The following is a 23,899-nucleotide window of genomic DNA, read 5'->3' as shown; positions in this document are numbered from 1 at the left end:
GTTCATGAAAAGCTAGAAGATCACTAATTCCAAGGCTGAAGACACTTAAAGTCAAATTCCATTAGTAATAAATAATCAAGCACCTAGCTTTGAAGTACCTGATACTATATAGCATGACAAAGGTCTGATCTCTATATCCTATGGAAGAAGTGCTCAGTCCAAACTGGAGAATTCCCTAACACACTTATATTCAAGGCAATCACAATATTCTACTTTGCACTAAAATCCAAAAGGCAAACAGCCTGTCAAGTCATCCTGTCAGCATTCAGAGGCACTCGAATAAAAACTTAGGATTCAGTGTCCAATTAAAAATATTCTAGCTTCCGTTCTTCTTTAAAATAATGTTAGAAACGTAGAGGTTGTTTGATGTGCCTTCTATGCTTTTGTTTTAGTCCAGTATTGAGTGTGTTAACAAGATACTACAGATTGAAAACCAAAGTCAGGCATCTCTTAAGTTTATTGGGAAATTCTTAATTGGGAGAGAAAGATCACAGACTTAAACAATTGGAAAAAATAAAAGAACAATTGATCGCAAATTATTACAAAAGTAATTTCTGAAATGTTTATTTTTGAGCCACTGCAAAAACAAAATTTTAGTGCATCCTGAAGTTCATATTTTGGTAAATGAACATATTAAATTACTGAAAAAGCAAAAGAAAAAAGTTACTGTTATACAAGATCTTAACGGAATAATTCAGCACAGTCAAATAAACAGCTATAATTATTCAAAGCTGCTTTTGCTCTATAGCTGGTATATTAAACAAGAATGTGAATTATTACTATTAACACTGCACAAGTAACAAAAGGTAGCAAATCCAGCAATATTAAAACCTGATATTAAATAGTGTTCAAACATTACAACAAAAAACAAGACAATGAACTTCTAGACCTATGATTCTACCCCTGTGAAAGGAATGTACATGGATGGTAGAAAAAAATAAATATATAAAGTGACAAGTGTGACCAACACTGCATCTGCATCTCCAGAGCAGGAATACGGTGAGTTAGTCAATGTATGCAGGGCCTCAAACGAGAGTGAGGAAAAAAGCATTTCACTTGAGCACAGCTTCGTAATTCCCAGGGAAGCTCTACTTCTCTTGTGCTGGTGACGGGTGGACAGAGCTTGAAATGGAAAGAATTTTCCCTACACCCTGAATATGGATGCATTATTATTTTTCTTAATTCTGTGGAAAGTTTCTCTTGAAGAAACAAAATTTAAAGCAACAGACTGATGGGAAACTGATCATTTTAATTGTGAGAGAGGAATATTTACTAATCTGAGTCTAGACCCTGATGATGAGTCAAGGTTAAACACTGCATCTGGGGAATGTGCGTGATATCAAAACCACGTGGGTAAACCATCTTTTACTTTATACCTGGTGCATTTAATAACTAACTAACTTCTCCTACCAGCAAAATAAAACCTTTATTTAAGCAAAATGGAAGTATTATGAGTTGAATTAATTCATGTCAAATATCTAAAAGGGTAAATGGAATGGTTGTCAAACTATGAAGATGTTATCACATATATTCACTGAGTAAATGTTCTCAAAGATTTTAAAACTCCATTAAACCATTAAACTGTGTTAAACCATCCCAGAGATACTGTAATTTTCTTCTGTGATTTATAAATGAAGCATTCCTTTTGTGAAAATCAGGAAATAAATCAAAATCAAAATGAGTTAATACCCCAAATATAAATGGAATTTTAAACTTGGCTTGGAAAAAGAAGTTCCGTCTGAAACAATGTTCTAAAAACCCCATCCAAGACTTCCTTTACTTTTTTTTTCACAGTTCTCCAATGGTTCTGAAACTGATAAAACAGAAAATTCAACCCAAAGCACATCACAATTTTAACAGTTCTGAATAAGACATGATATTTCATAAGGGCCAAAGTATGTAGAATGGCAATATTACAGTATCATAATAAAGTTACATCAAATAGATTTTTAACAAAATAAGACAGAGTCGTCCTCAACAAACAGATCTGTTCTGAAGGCTAAGCAACCAAATAGATCTACATCTTTGGAAAAATCACAAAGTGCCTTTAAACAAAGTAAGTTTAGACTGTTCTTGATTAAAAGATACTGCTCTAAACTCCAATGTTCTCTCTCTATATAAGGAAGCTTAACTCCCGCTTCTTTTCACATTTGCCAACGTTAAACATTTTTCTCTACATCCCTGCACTGAACCGCTATGTGTGCAGCTCCACTGTGATCAGTAACACACGCTAGGGTCCAAGGACTGGTCTGTTGGGCCACAGTGGTTGAACAGGGAACTCGGAATCCAGCACAGCTCCAGAAAACGAACAAAAACAAAGACAGGAGGAAAACCTTACCATACAGGAAATCAACATTTTCAAGTAGAGAGTTTTACAGAACTAACATATTGTCACTTTAGCTTAAAAGAAATTCAGAACTCAGTTTTGCTGTTAATAACACCCGTACATACACTGAAAATACCAAACACAATTTGATAGCTATACACTTGTAAAAATTCAACCTAAGCTTAATAATCAATTAATCTATGTTATAACAACCTGCTTCCTAACAATTAAGAACCTAGTCCAGTGCTGCTGCAGATCAAATTCTAAGAAGCTAAAGACAGAATCAATTCTGCTTACATACATTTCCTACATTTCTCCAACCTTAAAAAATGCCCAAAGAAACTTTAGCAAAATTTATTTTTAAGGCCTGCTCTATTTCTTCATCTTAAATTGAGAAAAATAGAAGCTTCTGTAAGTGTAACCTCAAAACATTTAAATAGATTTTGGCATTTTTCTTAAGAAGCAATGATTTCCCTGCCATAACTGTAATTCAAATCAATGCAAGTGCCCTGTTCCTTGTCCCCTGCAGGTGCTACTGTCCTCGATACTTTGTGCAGCTTCCAGAAGAGTCAGTTCTCAGGAAAAAAAGAAAAAGTGAGAGCAAAACCAAAAGCCTCCAACAAAAATGATTTCTTCTCAATTAAAAATCTGCTAATGGAAGAATCAAAAATTCACATGCACATACCCTCATACAAAACACAATCCTGGTCCTCTATTCAAGTCAACTCGCAGTTACTAAAGACGAGTGGAACAAAATGCAGAGCCCAGAAAGACTGTATCAGAGGACTTTACAAAACAGTACAGATACATTTTACTGGGGAAGGGGTTGGTGGGAAGGTCCCGTTTTTTCTAGAAAAAGCTTAACCCTGCTAAAGTGGAGTTTTAATTTAAAAATCCTTCCTAAAGGATTTTTTCAAAATCCCAACAGAGAAAACAATTATTGGGCTTCTCTAAATGCATTTCCAAATGAACATTAAATTTTAAAATTTCAATATGTTTTGCACCTTTATTTTCATTTAAAGAATAAGTTGGGGACTCAAAATAGTCAAAAAAGAAAAATTCTTACTGCACAATCTTTATAGACATTTTATTTTAAAGCACCTTTTTAATGTTAACAGTGGGTTTGTAACCAGAAAAGAGTAAAATAAAAGAGGGTACCCACCACTAGCAAGGTTTAAGTTCTCCTTTACATACACACAAATACACACACACACACACAAACACACTCTCACTCACTCACTTTCATGCCAGAACAACTGGAAACATTAGCAAATAAGATTATTTAATGAAAGGCTGGGGAAACTGTCATTTATAGTATTTATAGAAACCTAAACTACTGTTTATAAGAAATTAAATAACTTGGGGGATTCAAGAAAATACCAATAGCTGAACCATGAAAATAAAACTGACCCTTAAAAATAGAAAAAGATGTCAGAAAAATAAATTAGCCTCAATGCTGTTTTTTTGATGTCAGATTTGTTATTAACAGGAAACCATTTGCTTGTAAAGGAGCAAAATTATAACTCTTTATCCCTGGAACCCACCTTCAGCCACCTCAGTGCAATTTCTAGCAGCACTATTTGGATGCGAAAAGAACGCCGTCATCAGTCAATGTTCCTGAAAGCCTCACAGTCAGACCTTCCTTCAAATACATGTTCTTAGGGTCTTACTTTTAACACACTGCACATGTGTACAGAAGAATAAATGAAGATAATATCTGACAGATTACGAAAGTATGAACTATATACACCATATGATGACACAACACACTTAATAGCTATTTACTTTCCTCCCAATTCACTTTAAATGTTAATATTCACTACTCAAATTTTACCCTATGTGTCTTTATCTGTTTCTTCCTCTCCCAAAACAAATAATAAAATTTACTGGTTTGGAGTTTGTTCTATGCATTTTCCAAGAGCCAATCAAACAGGGACTTGCATCTCTCCTCACTGGACTTCTTCTCCACCTCCTCATAGTATTTAAGCACAGCCTGCAGGAGGTCTCCCACCTTCCACCCTTTTTCCTGTAGCCGTTTTGAAAGCTAGTAAAAAAGGAAGATAAGCCAAACATTAACCAAAAGCAATTTTTTAATAAAGTTTTCATTTTTATTTATAACACTGGATGAAACTGCTGTTTGCAGCAAAATACTGTTTCCCAGTTATAACAAGGTATTCTCCCCTAAACCACCACTCTTTACACAAATTGAACATTTTTCCTTCCTGGCTTTTATAAATACTCTCCTCCACAGAGTGACACTTTGGGATTGCGGGAGTCTGAACCCCACAAACCTCACCCAGCACAGTGTCTGTGTGGGCGTGGAGAGGCTCCATCTCTACAGGAAACTCTGAACTGAACTAAATACATCTGCCACACCCTCAACTGGGAACATAAAATAATAAAGACAATGTCAAGCTTAATAAAAGGATGTGGATTTTCCTTCCACAACATACAGTGGCTTTCTCCCCTGGAATACGCACTCCGGGCTCAACAGAAACACGTAAGAAATGTTCATGTTTCAGAAAAAAAGTAAATAAATATTAAATACTGTGGCAATCATTTTGTAGTATGTACAAATATCATTATGTTGTTCACCTGAAACTAATATGGTGTTATATATCAATTATACCTCATTTTTTTAAGTATAAAAATACAGGTTTAAACTATCATCACCAATCTAAATATGTCTTCAACTCAGATTTTTTTCCTATTTAGTTCTATAAAAACAATTGTTTGTAATATAAATATGCTTAACCTTTTCAAAAATAGTTTTACTGTGATATAATTCACATACCACACAATTCACCCATTTAAAATAGACCAGCCAATGGTTTTTAGTGTACTCACAGAGTTGAATGCAACATCACCACAAACATTAGGATATCTTTGTTACCAAAAAAAGTCCTACCTGTTAATAATCACTGCCCATTCCTCCCAACCCCGTCAACTCGAGGCAATCACTAATCTACTTTCAGTTTATAGATTCGCCTATTTTGGCCATTTCATTTTAATGGAATCACAAAATATATGGCCTTCTGTGACGTGGCTCCTTTCACTTAGCATAATGACTTCAAGGGTCCTCCACCTCCAAGGTGTAGCATGTCTCTACTTCATTCCTGTTTACTGACAGACAATATTCCACTGCATGGACAGACCACATTTTATTCATCAGTTAATGGACATTTAGGATGTTTCCACTTTTGGTCTATTACGAATAACACTGCCTTGGACATATGTTTTCATTCCTCTTGGGTACAGACCTAGGTGGAGAATTTCTGGGTTATAATAATAATGCTGTGTTTGACTTTTTGAGGAACTGCAAGAATGTTTTCTTAGGTTATGTGGGGATGCGGTTCCTTTACCTCAGCACCATTACACTCAGCTCTGCCTAAGGCCTTCCTTAGTCCTCAATTTATCTAAGACTAAACGACTTGAAAATGCTTGCTTCCATATAGTCAGTTCTAATACTTTGCCTACCCATTTTTTCCCCTTGACAATTCATTTCCTGAACTTATTTTCTGTCTTATTTTCTCCCTCTGCCTCTAAACAGAAATCTATGCTGGAAAAATTCAAGAAGTCTAAATAAAAACAACAAAATACAAAAAACAATTTTTTAATATATCTTTTTCACATACTTCTTTCAGTAATATTTTTGAAAATTCTGAACCGGAAATCAAGAGTAACTTGACAATTCCTTTTTTGTTACTATTAATCATTTTATATTGGTTATTCTTTGAACTATTCTACATTATACAATAAGATTAAATTAAAGTTCTGATAAAGAAAAGTCCTGGACAAAAACCTTAAGGCTGCAAACTAAAAATTTTGGCTAATAATGTAACTGGTACATGGTAAATTATCAATAAAAATATTCTCTTAATGCACCTAATCTGAATGTTTTATTATTAGAACCCTACTAAATGCTCAAAGTGAACTATTATCCCTTATTAAATGGGGCTTTTGCTTATGCTAGCTTCTCATACTAATGACACTGGATTAACAGAAGAGACATACTCATTACTAGGCATAATTATGCATCAATTAAGTACAAAGAATAACTCAATCTTTTCATATGAGCACATGAAATGCTTATTAAAGACACCCAGCTTTGAGAATTTAGGATGTGCCAGGCACTGGATTAAGCACCTTTTAACAGTGTTATATTTAATCCTCACAAACCTCTGCCAGGTAAATTCTATGCTCATGTCCACAGTCCAGATAAAAAGACTGCGACCAGTGAACCGCCCAAGGTGTGACTACGGCAGAGCTGGTATCTGAGCCCAAGCACTGGACTCTAATGCCCGGGCATCTGCCCATTTGCTATCAGTGGGCATCTTATCAGATCAACTGTGTGACACAGAGCAGCATACACTGTGCCCTCACACCCACCCTACAAGGTAGGTACTTACTTGCATAAACTCCTTCTTTGTAGAGTCATGAAAATAAAGTTCTGCAACTTCTGCCTCAGAAGCAACGAGCCACTGAAGAATAATCCTTAGCTGGGGGTCTACTGTGCATGGCTCCATGTCAATATTTGTAATTAGCAGAGTCTTTCCATCTTGCTCCAAACCTAAAATTTAAATTTTTAAGCAATATGCAGTGAAATCCATCAATTCAACTGTCAGTACTCTGGTTTCTAAGGATATATAAGCATTTTCCATTTCTTAAGATTCCAAGGAATTTTCCAAAAAATAATCTTTTCTTAACTGCACCGTAACACCAACTAAAGCATTACTTCGAAAGGGCAAAATAATGCTAAAATAAAGAAACAGTTTGATCATCTGTGACAGCACAATGCAAAACTCTATTCTGAGGCACTGAATTCAACTGGCAATTCACAAATGCCATAATTTATGTCAAAATATAATCCACAAGTATAGCAAATAAAACGAAAATGCTACAATTACAATCAAAACACAAATAAATATATTAAATGGACTTTCAGAAAGCTTTCTGAACTAAGAGAAACAGCAGCAGGAGTGAATACTCGGATCACACATATTACAGCTCAAGTGCTGTTCTAAGCCCTTTAGCCACACTAACGCCCTCACCTCTCACAAGCACCCTAGGAGGAGGGAACTGCTATCATCCCATTTTACAGGTGAGGGATCAGGGGTAGAGACAGACCAAGAGTCTCACAGCTGGGACACAGTTGAGTCAGGATATTAACATTGGCAATCTGGCTCCATGCTCTTAATCACTTCACTTTTCAGGTAAAATATGGTGGGGGGGGGGGGGGGGGGCGGGCCAGGTGGGCGGGGAGAAAAAAAAAGTCATATGCAACCACTTACATCCACAAAACCAAACCACGGACTTTTCTGGTACAGTCTTATAAGACACTGTTCTCAAGTTTTGTTTTTTTGTTTTTTTTTTAATAAAATTATGTTTTCAACATAAAAAAAGGTGAATCTCTGTTGACTATAAAACTAAACCAATATCCTGTATTGAATACCACTGCTTAGTGGTGGCTGAGCAACCAGCAGTGCTGAGGCCCGGGCCTCCCCCACAAGAAGCAGGAAGGGGGGATGTGGGCAGACACCGCACCAATTTGCACAAGTAATGGACATTTGCTGGTGAGTGTCCCTAATTTTTTTCTACAGTTGGGAGGGCATTTTAGACCACTACTAATTTTTAGGGTTCCTACTGACCTGTAAGATTTTTCATTTAAAAAAATTGGTTCATGCTATTCTCTTAAAATAAATGTATTATCATTTCCTTCCTTTCCGCACTCTGATTCTCTATCAAAAATGGGTCTGGCACACAACAGTCCCATAGTCTTTGGGCCATTCTATAAATTCTGCAGAGGTCATGGAGTTGAAAGGTTCTCTGTATCACTTGATTTTTCACTTCAGGGTGTCTGGTTGCCTAAGAGTGATCTCTAAGAGAGGTCATTCAACTCTAGTGAAAAGAGAAAGAACTGACATCCTATAACTACAAACAAAAATAAATAAATACAGCTTGTTGCCTTAGGATTTCCATAATTCTGAATTGTTTTTAGTCAGCAAAAAATAAAGCAAAAATTCTTCCCTGGCTGGCTCAGATGGTAAAGAATCTGCCTGCAATGTGGGAAACCTGGGTTCGATCCCTGGGTTGAGAAGATCCCCAGAGGAGGGCATGGAACCCACTCCACTATTGTTGCCTGGAGAATCCCATGGACAGAGGAGCCTAGTGGGCAACAGTTCATGGGGTCACAAAGAGTTGGACACGACTGAGCAACTAAGTATAAACAGTCTAACAAAAACTCTAAAAATACTGTCTGATCCCCCTGGAGAAGAAAAGCTACCCACTTCAGTATTAGAGCCTGGAGAATTCCATGGACTGTATAATCCATGTGGTCTCAAACAGTCGGACACAACTGAGTGACTTTCACTTTTACTTTCCCTTTTCACCCCTACTTTATATCTGATGAGGAAAAAAACTTACTTCCAGAAACCCTATATGAAAAATGGCTACTTAGGAGTGGTTTTAGAACTAAAATAATAATAATCTTAGGTCTGAGGATTTGGACTCAAAACTGATACATGACCTTTCTAAATTAAAAAAATACAGTTGGTAATAAAACTAACTGGAAACCCAGGTGGAAAGTACATTTTAAGTAATTTGTTCCTACAATTTTCTGTTTGCCTATTTCTAAAGAGATGATTAAAGAATCACTGGTTCAAAAACTAATGTCTAAACATGAATATTCTTACATGCCACTCTATAGAAGACATTATTGTTATTTTCAGAAATAAAGGAAAATAAGATTTTTGGAAAAAAACACCCATCTAAATATAATGAAAACTCAGTTTCAACATGAGAAGTTTTTGAGATTTGCTTAAGACATTCTAATATATTTAACTAAGAATTACAAATCACATTCCAGAACCGTAGTATTTACACATTTGGAACCATGATCATTAAAGGAAGAAATGAGTATTTTCTTCAAATATATGTGCAAGTGTAAGACTGGAATTAATGGAAGGGAGAACTGGTTTAAAAATATCTTTTATTTACTGATTTTTTTTAAGATTGACATCAAACACTAATTCTAGAAATAACTAGTTTAAAAGGAAAACAAATTGACATGTGATAATTATAATAATTATATCTCATAATATAAGAATTTTATATTTTAAACAAAATTATATGAAGAGACTATTATAAATTTCTCCCTCAAATAACTGAATACTTCTTTTAAAGTAGTTCATCTTTATACTGATGAGTACCCCCTCCTTTTAGTTTAACAATCAAATAACACAAGCTGCTCAGCAAAAGATCTGACACTGGATAGATTAGTTCAAGAATACCCTGATTTGGAATATTTCTTCATCTTTCAATTCCTTTATTATCTGTGTAATAAGAAATGTAGACAAGAACTTCTCCTGGGTCTACTCCAATTGCAAACTTCTGTAATTTTAATGGAAAACAATTTAAAAATAAATCAATGTTTGTCCTAATAAATAATCTCAAGTTACACTGAATAGTTTAAATGAGTAATATTGTGTTGAAGGGATCTCAAAAGACATTAATAACCAAAAGGGAAGGGGAAAAAAAAACATTATGGAATTATAAAATGATTTTTTCTGTTATTAATAACAGTCTTCAGTTAGTATTTCCCATCTGATAGGGCTCCATATAGATTCTTATAACGTCTTTTTTTTGGTATGTTTGTATTGTTTGAATGTTCCAAGTCTAGTAAAATGGCAAATAAATTAATGAATTTAAACAAAAAAGAATTTGTTTTGCAATGTAAAAACCCTGATTACTCATCAATAATACAGTGCCTATTTGATGAAAATGCACAACTTTCCTAAAGAACTTTATACCTTATACAAAAAACAGGCAAACACTTTAAAAAACAAACAAACAGCCAGTTACCTTCTACATCAGTCTGACGCTCCTCTTCATCATCATCTGGCCCATCACTTACCAAATGAAGCAAAAGCAGTTAAAAAAAAAAAAAAGCTTTAATTAATAATGGTATTAAAGTCAATTCTTAAAATGTGACCAAAAAATGAATGTTACAATATGACATATGACATTTAAAAGGGGGAGAAATGACAATAAAAAGGAAGCTTTGCTTCTCACACCATTTCATGTTAAAATCTCAAGTGCCAATGGTGCCTAAAGGGAAGTTATCAGTAATAGAATTTCTACCTGACCATGACATACAGAGTGTCAAGTAATTACATAATAAAATTTAAAATAATTTAAAGCAAAAATATGCTAATTTGGTTTTAGATAACACAGCATTTGAATATCACAGAATGCCATGAGTAATTATTTATTAGTGCTTCGGTTGATGCCATTTGTCTATTTTTAATAGTTAAAAACACATTTTTTCCTATACTTTTCTTATAAATGAAATGAAACTATATACAGAAACAAAACAAAATAAAACAAAACAACAGAAATCCTGTAGGAAGCAAGCTCTTTTTAATGAAACAGTAATTGGTAGAATGAAAAATAGCAAGCAGTGCAACACATGCATAAAAGTAACACATTTTGCAATTAGGTGTCAGTCGTATCTTAGCAGAGTTGAATTTTTTCATTAGATGTAAATTTATCAAGCAGAATCAAATATAGAAGAAAAGCAGGTTGATACATGTTGGCACTCTAACCCACATTCTTTTAAGAATATGATATCATGCATTAGTGGTGAAAGACTCATCAGTGTTTAGATTTCTGGACTGGACCAACCTGTCTGATGTTGGAAAGGATAAATTGTCCTCATACAAATCTCCTTCTAAACCAAGACTGCTCCAGCTACTGCTGTTACCATTACTGCCAGAGGAAGAAAAGAACAGAGCTGAACTAGAAAATGAATGGTAAAAACAACACTGGTTTTCCTTGGAACGGCATCCATCACTGATAACTGAGGATGTTCTGAAGCTGCCTCAGTGGGCGCAGCATCCATGGAGTTACGTGAAGACCATTGTTGCTACTACACGAGGTGTTTGACAGCTTCAGAGATTAGGGAGTTTTCTTACTTGTCCTCAGCAGTTCATGAAAATTATTCTAAATTTATATTTATTTTACAGATTCAGACAGTGACTTTTAGGACAGTAAATGAATGGAAGAAGGAAAAAGTTTCACAATGAAATTAACGTCTATGGCAAAACTTAGGACATAATTTGTAAAAAGCCAATGCTCTTCAGTTTGGATAAAGTTTACACAGGTTAACATTCTCTCGAGTCTTTTTTTTCCCCTGAGTCTTCAGAGAGTGCACACAGTGACGGCCAGGGCGGGGAAGGAGGACGGGAAAAGGATGAGAACGAAGGCACTGAAACATATTCCCAAAAGACCTTGTCTAACTACGGGGAGAAAAGACATCTTCTCATTTTAAGATACTCATTATTATGTCAATTACCTTCATTTCACACATTATGTATAATTCAGCAGGTTAAATAATATACATTTTCTTCAGAATACTGCATAGCCAAGGTCTCATCAAGTGTTACACTTGACAGATCAGCCAGTCACTAACACCCCACCAATACCTTCTTACTGCCTAATCAGAAGAAGAAAGCAACTACATTCCACAAGTGCGGCAAAGCGACACAACACAAAAAGCAACTGTGTTTGGAAACAAAACTAAATTCAGCTTTTCAGATTAAAATCTAAACATGCAATTTTTAAAAATTCTTATCATTAAAATAATTAGTAAGCACATTAGTTTGCAGTGATAAGCAGCTGTATTTTCCCATAGTAGGCTAGACAATTATAAAAATATTTACACAATATAAAATTTGGGTTCTAAAAATGAGTTAACATAAAATCACCTTTTATGCATCAGTAAATGTTGATACGGTTCCCAAAAAGGGGCTGATTACTTAAAAGTTCTAAAGAGTTTTCAGGCTATCTCAATAATAAACATGTACATATTAGCACTATCCAACTGTTACAAACCGTAAAGCATTACAGAATAAAAATTAAAACTGATCAGTGTCTTTTCAGCATTACATTCAAACAAATTTAGCTCTAGTGTAAAACCATGAAACCAACCAGTTTTGCCTACACAGTCTGGTGACAGACAAACCAAAATCGAGAAAATATGGAAATACAGAATGGTTAGACAGCTGTGAGCCAAAGAGAGAGAAAATTAATGATCTCAAACACCATATTTACTTCCATTAATACAATGATTACACACAGAAAAAAATTACAAAATTAAAATTTTTACCCATTTCTACACTAAAGTGGATGTATCTTAAGTGAGGTCTCTGAAACACCTGCTTTAAAATCATCTGAGGCACTTATCAAGCATGCAGAATCTTGGGACTGCCAATGACCCAGTGAATCTTAATCTCTAGGAGGCAAGCACACCACCAACCCTGGATGAGCCCCAGTAAGTTTTTCTTTGTGCCGGAACCTTAAATTCACACAGTATTGTTAGTTCTTATTAATTCTATGGTCAATTAAACCACAGGTTTTTTTTTTTCCTGGACAAAATGCTATCAGGTCAGGTTTTTCCCATTCAAGTAATTAATCTTCTGAACCTAAAGATATTTACTCACGTTAAACACAACTGGTTTAGCCTCAGCCTGATTTGGTCTTTCTGAACTCTGGTTCTATTAACAGGATTAACCTTTTCATCTCTGTTTTGAGTCACTCACAAATAATGAGTGTTCTACACCACTGATAAAATAATGCTAAAGAGGAAGAACCAAGGGCTGACCCTGGTAGGCACTTCCTTCTTTTCATCATATTGGACAGCATTCCATATTGAGTCGTTCAACCAGCTACAGTCCTTTTATGGCCACTAGTCTTTAAGTTCTTCCACTTTAACACCAGGATTTCATAAGCAACAATGTCAACTCCACTGAAATTCTAGAAGCCTGTTTCTCAAAGTGAGAGAAGAATTTAAGTGTAAACTTTCTAAAGCTATGGAGAGGGCCAAATGATAATCTGTGATATTACCCCACTTCCTACTACTAGTTTTAAAGACTGCCTTTTTTGGATTTAAATTTTGTAAAATATTGGTGGCTTGTGTCACATTTTAAAAACTATGACAATAAAAATATAAAAATATTAACACTCACTGGTTAATCCAAGCATCAAACCAAGTACTCCGAGATGATGTGTTCTAACAGCTGAAAAGCCATTTCCTTTCCTTCTGCTTCCTCATCCCCTCTTTCCTCCTCCTCCTGGTAAGTCCATTCCAAGGGCCTGTTCTACAGAAGCTTCACAGGGTCCTTTCTACAAGTGCCCAAAACCCCTCCTCTCCCCAGGCTCAGCTATGATCAGTGTTTACTATTTCCAAGTATCACTTAATGTGAATAAAGATTTTGTAACATTTTATAGGTTACTCAGGAAGGTCTGTACAGCATTACGAATAAAAGAAATAATTCTAATTAATAAAATATTCTAAAACTGGTTTTAGGAACAAGGTTAACTGAGAGAATGATACATGAAGTGCCTTCTGTTATATTATACTGTATTTTTGTAATGAGTTTACATATTTTCAGTCATTCAGGTATAACTGCTCAAGTTACAGTGTTCCTGAATGGACAAATAAGGACCTTCCCCTAGAAAAATACTACTATAATATTAAAAAAATTACAGGACCATTTTGATGCCTTTTACAGATAATTATTCTTTTTCCTGTCCTTTAAAGTGAGAAAGAAAATTTTTTCTCTAAAGGTCATGAGAAGGCCAAGTATAGCATGAAGCATATAAAATTAAATGTATGATATATTTTTCAATTATTGGCACAAAGAAAATTAGTCCAGCTAATTACTATATTTAATAAATGTCAAACCATTAGAAATAATGTTGGAACTAAATACACTTTGATAATAATGGTTAGGTTTACAAATTAAGAATTTTAAAATCAAATTCAGTATAATTTGGGACTTATTTCTGAGGAGTCTAAGTACCTAAACTATGCAATTACATGCAAAATCAGAGTTACCTTTCACTTAGATGGTGAAAACTACTGCTTTCATCCTGGTGTTCATCTTCAAAACTTAAGTTGGACCAGCTCCCAGTACTGTCCTCACCAATACTGAGATGCATCTGCTGGCTACCAAGAGACTCAGCTGACTGAATCTCTTCTGTTTCTTTTGGACTAGAAAAAAGAAAGAAAGAAAATAAGTCCAAAAGCATCAGGTTCTGAATTGTATTATTAACAGGAATATCCATTTGATGATATCGATGACAAAAACAAGAAATGGGACCTTCAGAATTAGACCAGTGGTCGATCTAACCCTTTGTTTGGGTCTGCTAATAGAGAGACTTGGCAGGAGAGCTTATTAATTTCAAAATTAATTGAGATACCCACTGATACCCCTAACCTACTCTGTTCATTATGGGTTCATCCCAAGCACATCATTTATTCAAATTCTCTTCAAAGCAGTTCATATTTTCAACAGTGACACTATGAAGGACCACAAGTTCCTAAGTCTGCCACATCTGCTTTGTAAAACAGTATTTTTATTTGTACCAAAAATTACCCCTTTTCTGGCTTTAAGAACAACAAAAAAAGTAGTTCAAGGAATTCTAGACTGTCAATCGAGGGTACAGTCTGACTAGCCAAATCTCTTCAACATTCTGAGCATGGATCATAATCCCTCTCATTTTTTTCCTCAACGAAAAAACATTTATAGTTTTATTCTATCTTCACAAGAAATTCCATTTGCTGTTCAATTACTGTGTATGCCCCTTCTACATTTTATTCTTGACTAACAGACTATGCCCCAACCAGTAACGCTGAAGAAGATGAATTTGAACGGTTCTATGAAGACCTACAAGACCTTTTAGAACTAACACCCAAAAAAGATGTCCTTTTCATGATACGGGACTGGAATTCAAAAGTAGGAAGTCAAGAAACACCTGGAGTAACAGGTAAATTTGGCCTTGGAATACAGAATGAAGCAGGGCAAAGACTAATAGAGTTTTGCCAAGAAAATGCACTGGTCATAGCAAACACCCTCTTCCAGCAACACAAGAGAAGACTCTACACATGGACATCACCAGATGGTCAACACCGAAATCAGACTAATTATATTCTTGGCAGCCAAAGATGGAGAAGCTCTATACAGTCAGCAAAAACAACACCAGGAGCTGACTGTGGCTCAGATCATGAACTCCTTATTGCCAAATTCAGACTGAAACTGAAGAAAGTAGGGAAAACCACTAGGTCATTCAGGTATGACCTAACTCAAATCCCTTATGATTATACAGTGGAAGTGAGAAATAGATTTAAGGGACTAGATCTGATAGATAGAGTGCCTGATGAACTACGGAATGAGGTTCGTGACATTGTACAGGAGACAGGGATCAAGACCATCCCCAAGGAAAAGAAATGCAAAAAAGCAAAATGGCTGTCTGGGGAGGCCTTACAAATAGATGTGAAAAGAAGAGAAGTGAAAAGCAAAGGAGAAAAGGAAAGATATAAGCATCTGAATGCAGAGTTCCAAAGAATAGCAAGAAGAGATAAGAAAGCCTTCCTCAGCGTTCAATGCAAAGAAATAGAGGAAAACAACAGAATGGGAAAGACTAGACATCTCTTCAAGAAAATTAGAGATACCAAGGGAACATTTCCTGCAAAGATGGGCTCAATAAAGGACAGAAATGGTATGGACCTAACAGAAGCAGAAGATATTAAGAAGAGGTGGCAAGAATACACAGAAGAACTATACAAAAAAGATCTTCACGACCCAGGTAATCACGATGGTGTGATCACTCACCTAGAGCCAGATATCCTGGAATGTGAAGTTAAGTGGGCCTTAGAAAACATCACTACGAACAAAGCTAGTGGAGATGATGGAATTCCAGTTGAGCTATTTCAAATCCTGAAAGATGATGCTGTGAAAGTGCTGCACTCAATATGCCAGCAAATTTGGAAAACTCAGCAGTGGCCACAGGACTGGAAAAGGTCAGTTTTTATTCCAATTCCAAAGAAAGGCAATGCCAAAGAATGCTCAAACTACCACACAATTGCACTCATCTCACATGCCAGTAAAGTAATGCTCAAAATTTTCCAAGCCAGGCTTCAGCAATACGTGAACTGTGAACTTCCAGATGTTCAAGCTGGTTTTAGAAAAGGCAGAGGAACCAGAGACCAAATTGCCAACATCCACTGGATCATCGAAAAAGCAAGAGAGTTCCAGAAAAACATCTATTTCTGCTTTACTGACTATGCCAAAGCCTTTGACTGTGTGGATCACAATAAACTGTGGAAATTCTGAAAGAGATGGGCATACCAGACCACCTGACCTGCCTCTTGAGAAACCTATATGCAGGTCAGGAAGCAACAGTTAGAACTGGACATGGAACAACAGACTGGTTCCAAATAGGAAAAGGAGTACGTCAAGACTGTATACTGTCACCCTGCTTATTTAACTTCTATGCAGAGTACATCATGAGAAACGGTGGGCTGGAAGAAGCACAAGCTAGAATAAAGACTGCTGGGAGAAATATCAATAACCTCAGATATGCAGATGACACCACCCCTATGGCAGAAAGCGAAGAGGAACTAAAAAGCCTCTTGATGAAGATGAAAGAGGAGAGTGAAAAAGTTGGCTTAAAACTCAACATTCAGAAAACGAAGATCATGGCATCCGGTCCCATCACTTCATGGGAAATAGATGGGGAAACAGTGGAAACAGTGTCAGACTTTATTTTTTCGGGCTCCAAAATCACTGCAGATTGACTGCAGCCATGAAATTAAAAGACACTTCCTCCTTGGAAGGAAAGTTATGACCAACCTAGATAGCATATTCAAAAGCAGAGACGTTACTTGCCAACAAAGGTCCATCTAGTCAAGGCGATTGTTTTTCCAGTCGTCACGTATGGATGTGAGAGTTGGACTGTGAAGAAAGCTGAGAACCGAAAAATTGATGCTTTTGAACTGTCATGTTGGAGAAGACTCTTGAGAGTCCCTTGGACTGCAAGGAGATCCAACCAGTCCATTCTGAAGGAGATCAGCCCTGGGATTTCTTTGGAAGGAATGATGCTCAAGCTGAAACTCCAATACTTTGGCCACCTCATGTGAAGAGTTGACTCATTGGACAAGACCCTGATGCTGGGAGGGATTGGGGGCAGGAGGAGAAGGGGATGACCGAGGATGAGATGGCTGGATGGCATCACTGACTCGATGGACTGAGTCTGAGTGAATTCCGGGAGTTGGTGATGGACAGGGAGGCCTGGCGTGCTGCGATTCATGGGGTTGCAAAGAGTCGGACACGACTGAGCAACTGAACTGAACAGTTTAAAGTGATGTTTTAACTTTTTGTTAAAGTACAGTTGATTTACATTATTTTATTAGTTTCAGGTGTACAACACAGTGATTCGGTATGTTTGAGGATTATATTCCATTTAAAGTTATTACAAAATAATGGCTTATATTTATTTCCCAATGCTATACAATTTATCCTTGTTGCTTATTTTACACATAGTAGTTTGTGCCTCTTAACCCTATACCCCAATCTTGCCCCATATTTTCAAACATTAAGAGGGGAAGTGTTAGTCTTCTGATCAAAACCTTCCAGTGGCTTCTCATCAGTCAAAATAAGAGTCCAAACCCTTTTAACATGCATCTGGTATGATAACCTCTCATGACCTCCTGCTCTCCCTGGCTCACCCACCTTAGCCACACAAGCCTCTCTGCTGTTTCCCCAACACACAGTCCCACTAACCTTGGCTGGGAACCCCATTTCCCTGATTCCCACTTAGCTTACTGTCTCTTCACCTTTGGCTCGCTGCTCAAATGTCACTTTGTCCGAGCTGCTTCCTGCTACCTCTTCAAAACTGCACGCCACCCCCGCCTGCTGCTGCCCACCGCCACCCCCAGCACTAGCTCCCTGCATCTCCCTCTGGCCAAGAAAAGAGGCAGTGCTTGTCACAGCATTGACAAAAGCTACTAAAATATCCTGGGTTACCATGTGGCTCATTGAAATTCCTTCTCAGTTCAAGAAACTTTCTCTTTCCATAAGACTAACAAAAATAATCCTACAAACTAATAACACAAGTCAGTCCTGATGTTTTCCCAGGGAGAGAGAAGGCTAAAAGTAAACATCTGAACTAAGCTGTTAGGACCACTGAGCACAAGGCACAGTCTCTGAAACACAAAACACTGTAGGACTATCACAGAGAACTGCCCCTTAGACAGCGGCTTATCAAGAGGAGTGGTGGCAGGAGGGAGCTATGTAGAGAACACTTGCTTTCTTCATGGGGCTTCCCTGATGGCTCAACTGGTCAAGAATCTACCGGCAACACAGAACCCTGGGTGGGTAAGACCCTCTGGAGAAGGAAATGGCAACCCACTTCAGTATTTTTGCCTGGGACATCCCATGGACAGAGACGCCTGGCACGTTCAATTATACTCTTTGTAAGAAAACTTACCTTTGTGAACAGAAATAAAAACATAATCTCAGAGTGGTACATTAATATGGTGATACTCAGTACTTGCTGTATGAACTTCTCCAGCTGTTTCCTTGATTCAACCCTACCTAGTCTACAGCTGTGTAAACTTGGGCAAAGGGACTTTCTACTCTAAGCCTCACCTTCCAATTAAGGAAATGGCTCATACCTTTCTTCCCCCAAAGGGCTGCTGGGGGAGAATGAGACAGTGTCTATGAAAAGTAACAGGTAGGATATCAACGATATGCAAATGTAATAGGGAGTATTTCTTTTTGTTCATTTAGGATTAAAAAGAATCACACCTTTCTGAACATCCTTCTAAGACATAAATAATCAAGTTAACTCTTTACTGCAAAACCCAAAAGAAATGAGAAGCTTACCTGCTGATGGCCTGTCCAGCACTGACCACTGCTGACGCCAGTATCTCCGTGCTGAGGCTCTCGGCAAAGCTGACACCTTCCTGTCCGATCCCACTGTCGGCTGCCTGGCTGGTACTGCTCAGCTCTCTCTCTGCCTTTTCAATCGCTTCAGCAACTATCTTCTCAGCAAGCACTGTCTTCTTATCGAGATCAACGTGAATTTGAGGAACATCAAGATGAAAAATCCTAGATTTCTGATAGAAGCTGCTAAGCTGTGAATGAGAAACTGGCTTACTACCAGCAAGTGAATCCGGTCTGGGAAAGCGAGGAGACGAATTTCTAGTGCAGTCATGGAGCTCTTTACGGTCACAGTATCGGCAAGCCTGACCCACCAGAGGTGACAGCTTTTCTGCGTAAGTAATCCTATCAACTGCTTTTGTGGCTTCAGACACGTGGAAGATGGCAGATCCTAAACCCAGCTCTAAAGTGTCGCCCACGACTTTGTTAGCATACTGCTCTATAGCTTGAACGACAGTCTCTCCATAGCCACACCCACTCAAGCTGCCTGTACTCTGAGAAAATCTGTGATTCTGTGAAGAAGGCTGAAGAGACTTGGGAAACTCTGGCCCGACATGAGTCTCAGTATCTTCGTCACGTACGTTTTTTTCATAAAGACAAGAATCTGTTAAGGATTTTGGCAAGCCACCTGTTGATGCCATCAGCTCTTTTTTAACATCTCTTGTGATGCTGTGAGCAAGACAGGTTGAAAAACTACGTAGTTCCAAGCACTCGTTTCTGTACATGTCCCGTGTCCACTCACAAGTCCGGTTTTTATGAAGGTAACTTGCAGCACTTCTGCTTTGTCTTTTTTTATCTGCTTCTTGCTGGTGTTCTTTATTTAAAAACAGTAACAGTTCATCGTTGGTTTTCACCTGTGAGCTCTGCACAGGGAGTATTTTGGAGCTGCACTTCACTTTGGCTGTTTTAGCTGCTTCTTGCAATCCTGACTTAACAGACCGATAGGCAAGTCTGTTGGCGTACTGGTCCATTATTAACTCACTATTGCCACCTTCCTGTTTTAGTATTTGGATAATGTGACCTGCATACTCATCTGTCACACTTTCACAGCTGGGATACTTGTACGTTAGACCTGACAGACAAGAACTTGGTGGTAAAGGAAGAACAAACGGATCTACTCCTCCCGGGTGCGCTACAGCCTCTACATCCAACTTCTCTTCGGATCTACGATCTTGGTCACCATCAACACAACTGTTCCTCTTCCTCCTGAAAAACATACAGCTCCTAACTTTTGCTATTTTTTCAGCTTCTGTAATGACTTCTGCAGCCATATCACCTGCAAAACTGCATAATGCTTGTAAGCTTTCATCTGAGCAATTTAAAAAAGCAGGTGATAGGCTTCTTTGACTCTGCACATTTAAGCAAGGACTTGTCACCCCGGCTTCTTGAATCAATTTATTATCCAAATGGGAAGCTGCCATTTCGGTTGCAAGAGAAACGATGTGCGTCGCTAATGCGTCTGCAAACTGAACTTTTTTCCCTGCTGGCTCCAATTTCACGTCCATCTCTTGCTGCTCTTCACCGTCACTACTTTCAACTTCTTCTGAGAGAGACCGCATGAGCTTCAACATGAACTCTTCTTTTTCTATTGCATTTTGTTCATTTTCAGACAAACTGCTTACAGATGAGTTGTGAGGTGTGGATGGTGGTGTGGCCGGTGCAAACTCTTTTGCTAACTCCCCCTTAAGCTTTTTGGTTAACTTCTTGATATCCCAATCAGAAGGAGCCTGGGATGGAACCAGAGGAGTTGATGGAGGGGTGTCAGGTATTACATTCCCATCTCTCATTTTCTGTTTATCTTCCACGTGCAAACCATCTACACAGGTGAGCACTGTGGATGAGAAAGCATGTGAATGGGGAAAAGAGTTTTCCTGCCCAAAAGCCAAGGGCTCAAGGGCTGAATTATGCAAATTCTGCTTTTTCACAGATTTGTCCTTAGCAATTTCCTTCAGATCAGCTTTCTGGCCTGCCGCTGCTAGACAAGGTGGTAGCGTCTCCAAAGAAAATCCAGGAGCCACAGAACCTTTACCTTCTGGAACACAATCCTTTACTTCTGAAAGTGAACAGTGAGTTAAATGATCTTGAGCTTCAAGAAACTTGGGGAACTCTTCCAAGGTCAACTGTGACTCATCTCCAGAAACAGGCAAGTCTTTCTTGGGGAGGACATTTTTATCTACATTTAGGATCACTGACTTGCTTTCATCTATGGAATGTTTGATAATAGATTTAGATAACCGATCAGCGAACATGTCCTTCTTTCTAGCCTCACTGTGTGGCACTGTTGCTTGATCCCAGTAGAAAGAAGGGGTTTTTCCCTTTCCTGTTTGAGTTAAACAATCTGTGTGTTCTTCTGTTTTTGCAACTTTGGAAGATGTCAGTGAATCTATAGTTTCATTTACTATCGTATGCACCATTGCGGCAGAAAAATCGCCAATAATGACAGGATCATTTGTTAACTTTGAAGAGCTTTTTGTTTCAACAACATCACTAGTTGGTTTCACCTCATTCTGGCTACCGGGGTTGTGGTCTGAAGGTAAACAAATATTCCTGAGACAAGCTAGCTCCTCTTCTTTGTTTTTTGTGGCAACACTTGCTGGGGTAGGACCACCATTCAAATGACTATCATCACATGATGGATGAGACTTTGTCTGATACGTATTAGAAGAAATACGGTATGGGTGAAGGGCACTTCCTGCCAAGGGCACTGGTATTGAAGTAACAATTCCTGAAGTACAGAACAAGGCCTGCTGCACCGTGTATTCCTTTTTATACTCCTGCACTGGTTTTGTCACCGTAACTGTTTGACTGTTAGAAGTAGAGGAACACACAGAAGTCTGTGTTGCTGGCACTACATCTTCTGTGCTCACAAACTTGATGTTTTCTGGGGAAACACTAACTGCTGCCTTTGTGGTAAAGGTAACATCAACTTGAGACAGCTCAATGAATGCTTCCTGTATTACAGATTCAGACAGATCTCTTGCATAGGACTTCACCACTCTGTCTTCACAGTGAAATGACCGACCCTGCAGAGATGCAGGTGTTGGAGGATATGAGAACTGACACACTTCCATGATGCCTTCAAAAACAAGCTCTTCAGCAAGATCTGCAGCAAATCTAGTGACGGTGTTAGTGAAGATCTGTTTCTTTACATATTGTAGATCTTTTAAAGCATTTGAGAATGCCTCACTCACCAAAAAACTAGCCAGGCCACTAATGGCTCGTTCTTTCAGTGAAAAGGCACACTGCCTTCTCAGTTCGTTAAATGCCATTTGAAAAATGGATGACGTCAATTTGACGGCTAACTGGCATAAGGCATTGGTACATGAAGAGACCCCTTTCTGTAAGTCTTTAAATGCACTGCCAAAACTTTTTTCCACGAGATCTGCTGCAAACTTCTGAACGCTATCAATCATTATGGGTTTATTTTTAGATTTACTTTTTTGATCAAGGCTTCCATGCTGAAAAGCTACCATTTTATTTTCTCCCTTTTTAATACTATTAGTGTTGGATGTTGCATTAGTATGTTGGCTATGAAGAACTGAGCCCAGAACTTCACAGGAAAGGCTATTTGCATAATCTTCATAGGTATAATAAAGAGAATCAGGATTTTCATGACCCCTATCTCCACCAATATCTGTTTGGCAAAAGCATTCAGCTGGAGTACAGCCTCCAAGAGGACTGAAAGCAGAGGATCGAATAGGACTAAACAAACCACTGTCTTCCCCTGAGGCCTTCACGGGGCGGGGAGAATCTGGGGCATCACACAGGTTACTATAAGGGGATTCTGGTTTACGAGGTGTTGGCTTCCTAACATTAGCTGGGAGAGCTGGCCGATCAAACTTGAATTTTTGAGGATTCATAGTAGTGGTTACAGAGCACAATTTTTCATGTTTGTGCCCTTTCTTTTGCGATGGCTTCCCTACAGCAAGATCTTTCAGAAACGGACAAGCAGTCTCTAACGTTTGTTCTAGTTCATCAAACTGATCAAAACTATCAAAAAACTCACTCACTTCTGAGTCTGAATCCTCAATATCATCTTTCATCACAGGAATTTTAGGTAACTCAAGTTTTGCTTTCAAACTTTTTTGATAACCTTCTTCATCCAAGAAAATAACAGGACTTGGACTTGAGCACTCTGATTCAGACGAGTAGGCAGGAGAAGACGAGAACAATGGTTTCTGGGCATCACTACCTTTCTCTGAAGCAGCAAAGGAACTATAGAAACTCCTCTGGATCCAAGGTTCAGAGACTGATGTCGTGACTGAAGTTCTCGCTGGAGGCAGTTTTTTATGTCCCAGAATGTTTATTAAAGAAGCTGAAGGTTTAGCCAATGACTTCTGCTGCTCAGAGCCAACCAGAACCCTGAAATCATGGGTATCCAAATGGTGACCAGAAATAGTCTGTGAAGCAGCATCACACTGGCTCCTTAGTGCAATTATGTTTAATCCTAGAGGAAAAGAATAAAATGATTATTCCTGAAAAGAATTTAACTGATTTAAATCGATGGGAATAAGTAGACTTGAAGCATGAAATACTCATTTGTATTGTAAGTATCTTCTATACTATTTTAACACAGGGATCCCCAACCTCCAAGATGTGATGCCTGATGATCTGAGGTGGAGCTGATGTAATAATACTAGAAATAACAAGTACAATTAATGTAATGCACTTGAATCATCCCGAAACCATCCCCTTCCTGCCCTAGTTCCATGGGAAAATTATCTTTCATGAAACCAGTCCTGGTGCCAAAAAGGTTGGGGACCACTGAATTAACAGATTCATCTCAAGT

At 37.8% G+C, this 23,899-nt stretch overlaps 1 protein-coding gene across 6 annotated transcripts in view; it reads right to left on the bottom strand.

Moving 5' to 3' along the window:
* Positions 1-439: 439 nt before the first annotated feature.
* Positions 440-23,899, bottom strand: part of AKAP11 (A-kinase anchoring protein 11) — a 53,044-nt gene continuing 29,584 nt past the window's right edge. For 4 of the 6 annotated variants that reach the window (XM_055541981.1, XM_055541978.1, XM_055541979.1 and 1 more), the window contains exons 7-12: positions 19,054-23,557; positions 14,223-14,378; positions 11,009-11,092; positions 10,187-10,233; positions 6,736-6,896; positions 440-4,370 (exon numbers count right to left, since the gene is read on the bottom strand). In XM_055541981.1, coding sequence (XP_055397956.1) covers positions 4,230-4,370; positions 6,736-6,896; positions 10,187-10,233; positions 11,009-11,092; positions 14,223-14,378; positions 19,054-23,557 — 5,093 coding nt within the window. In that variant the 3' untranslated portion in view covers positions 440-4,229. The remainder of the gene's footprint in view (positions 4,371-6,735; positions 6,897-10,186; positions 10,234-11,008; positions 11,093-14,222; positions 14,379-19,053; positions 23,558-23,899) is intronic. The other 2 variants (XM_055541982.1, XM_055541983.1) reach the window with 2 other exon arrangements.

Source organism: Bubalus kerabau, chromosome 12 (genome assembly GCF_029407905.1).
Source record: "Bubalus kerabau isolate K-KA32 ecotype Philippines breed swamp buffalo chromosome 12, PCC_UOA_SB_1v2, whole genome shotgun sequence".
In the NCBI taxonomy this organism is placed as follows: Eukaryota; Metazoa; Chordata; class Mammalia; order Artiodactyla; family Bovidae; genus Bubalus; species Bubalus kerabau.
The sequence above is the reverse complement of the archived record's forward strand: the minus strand, read 5'-3'. Positions and strand labels throughout refer to the sequence as shown.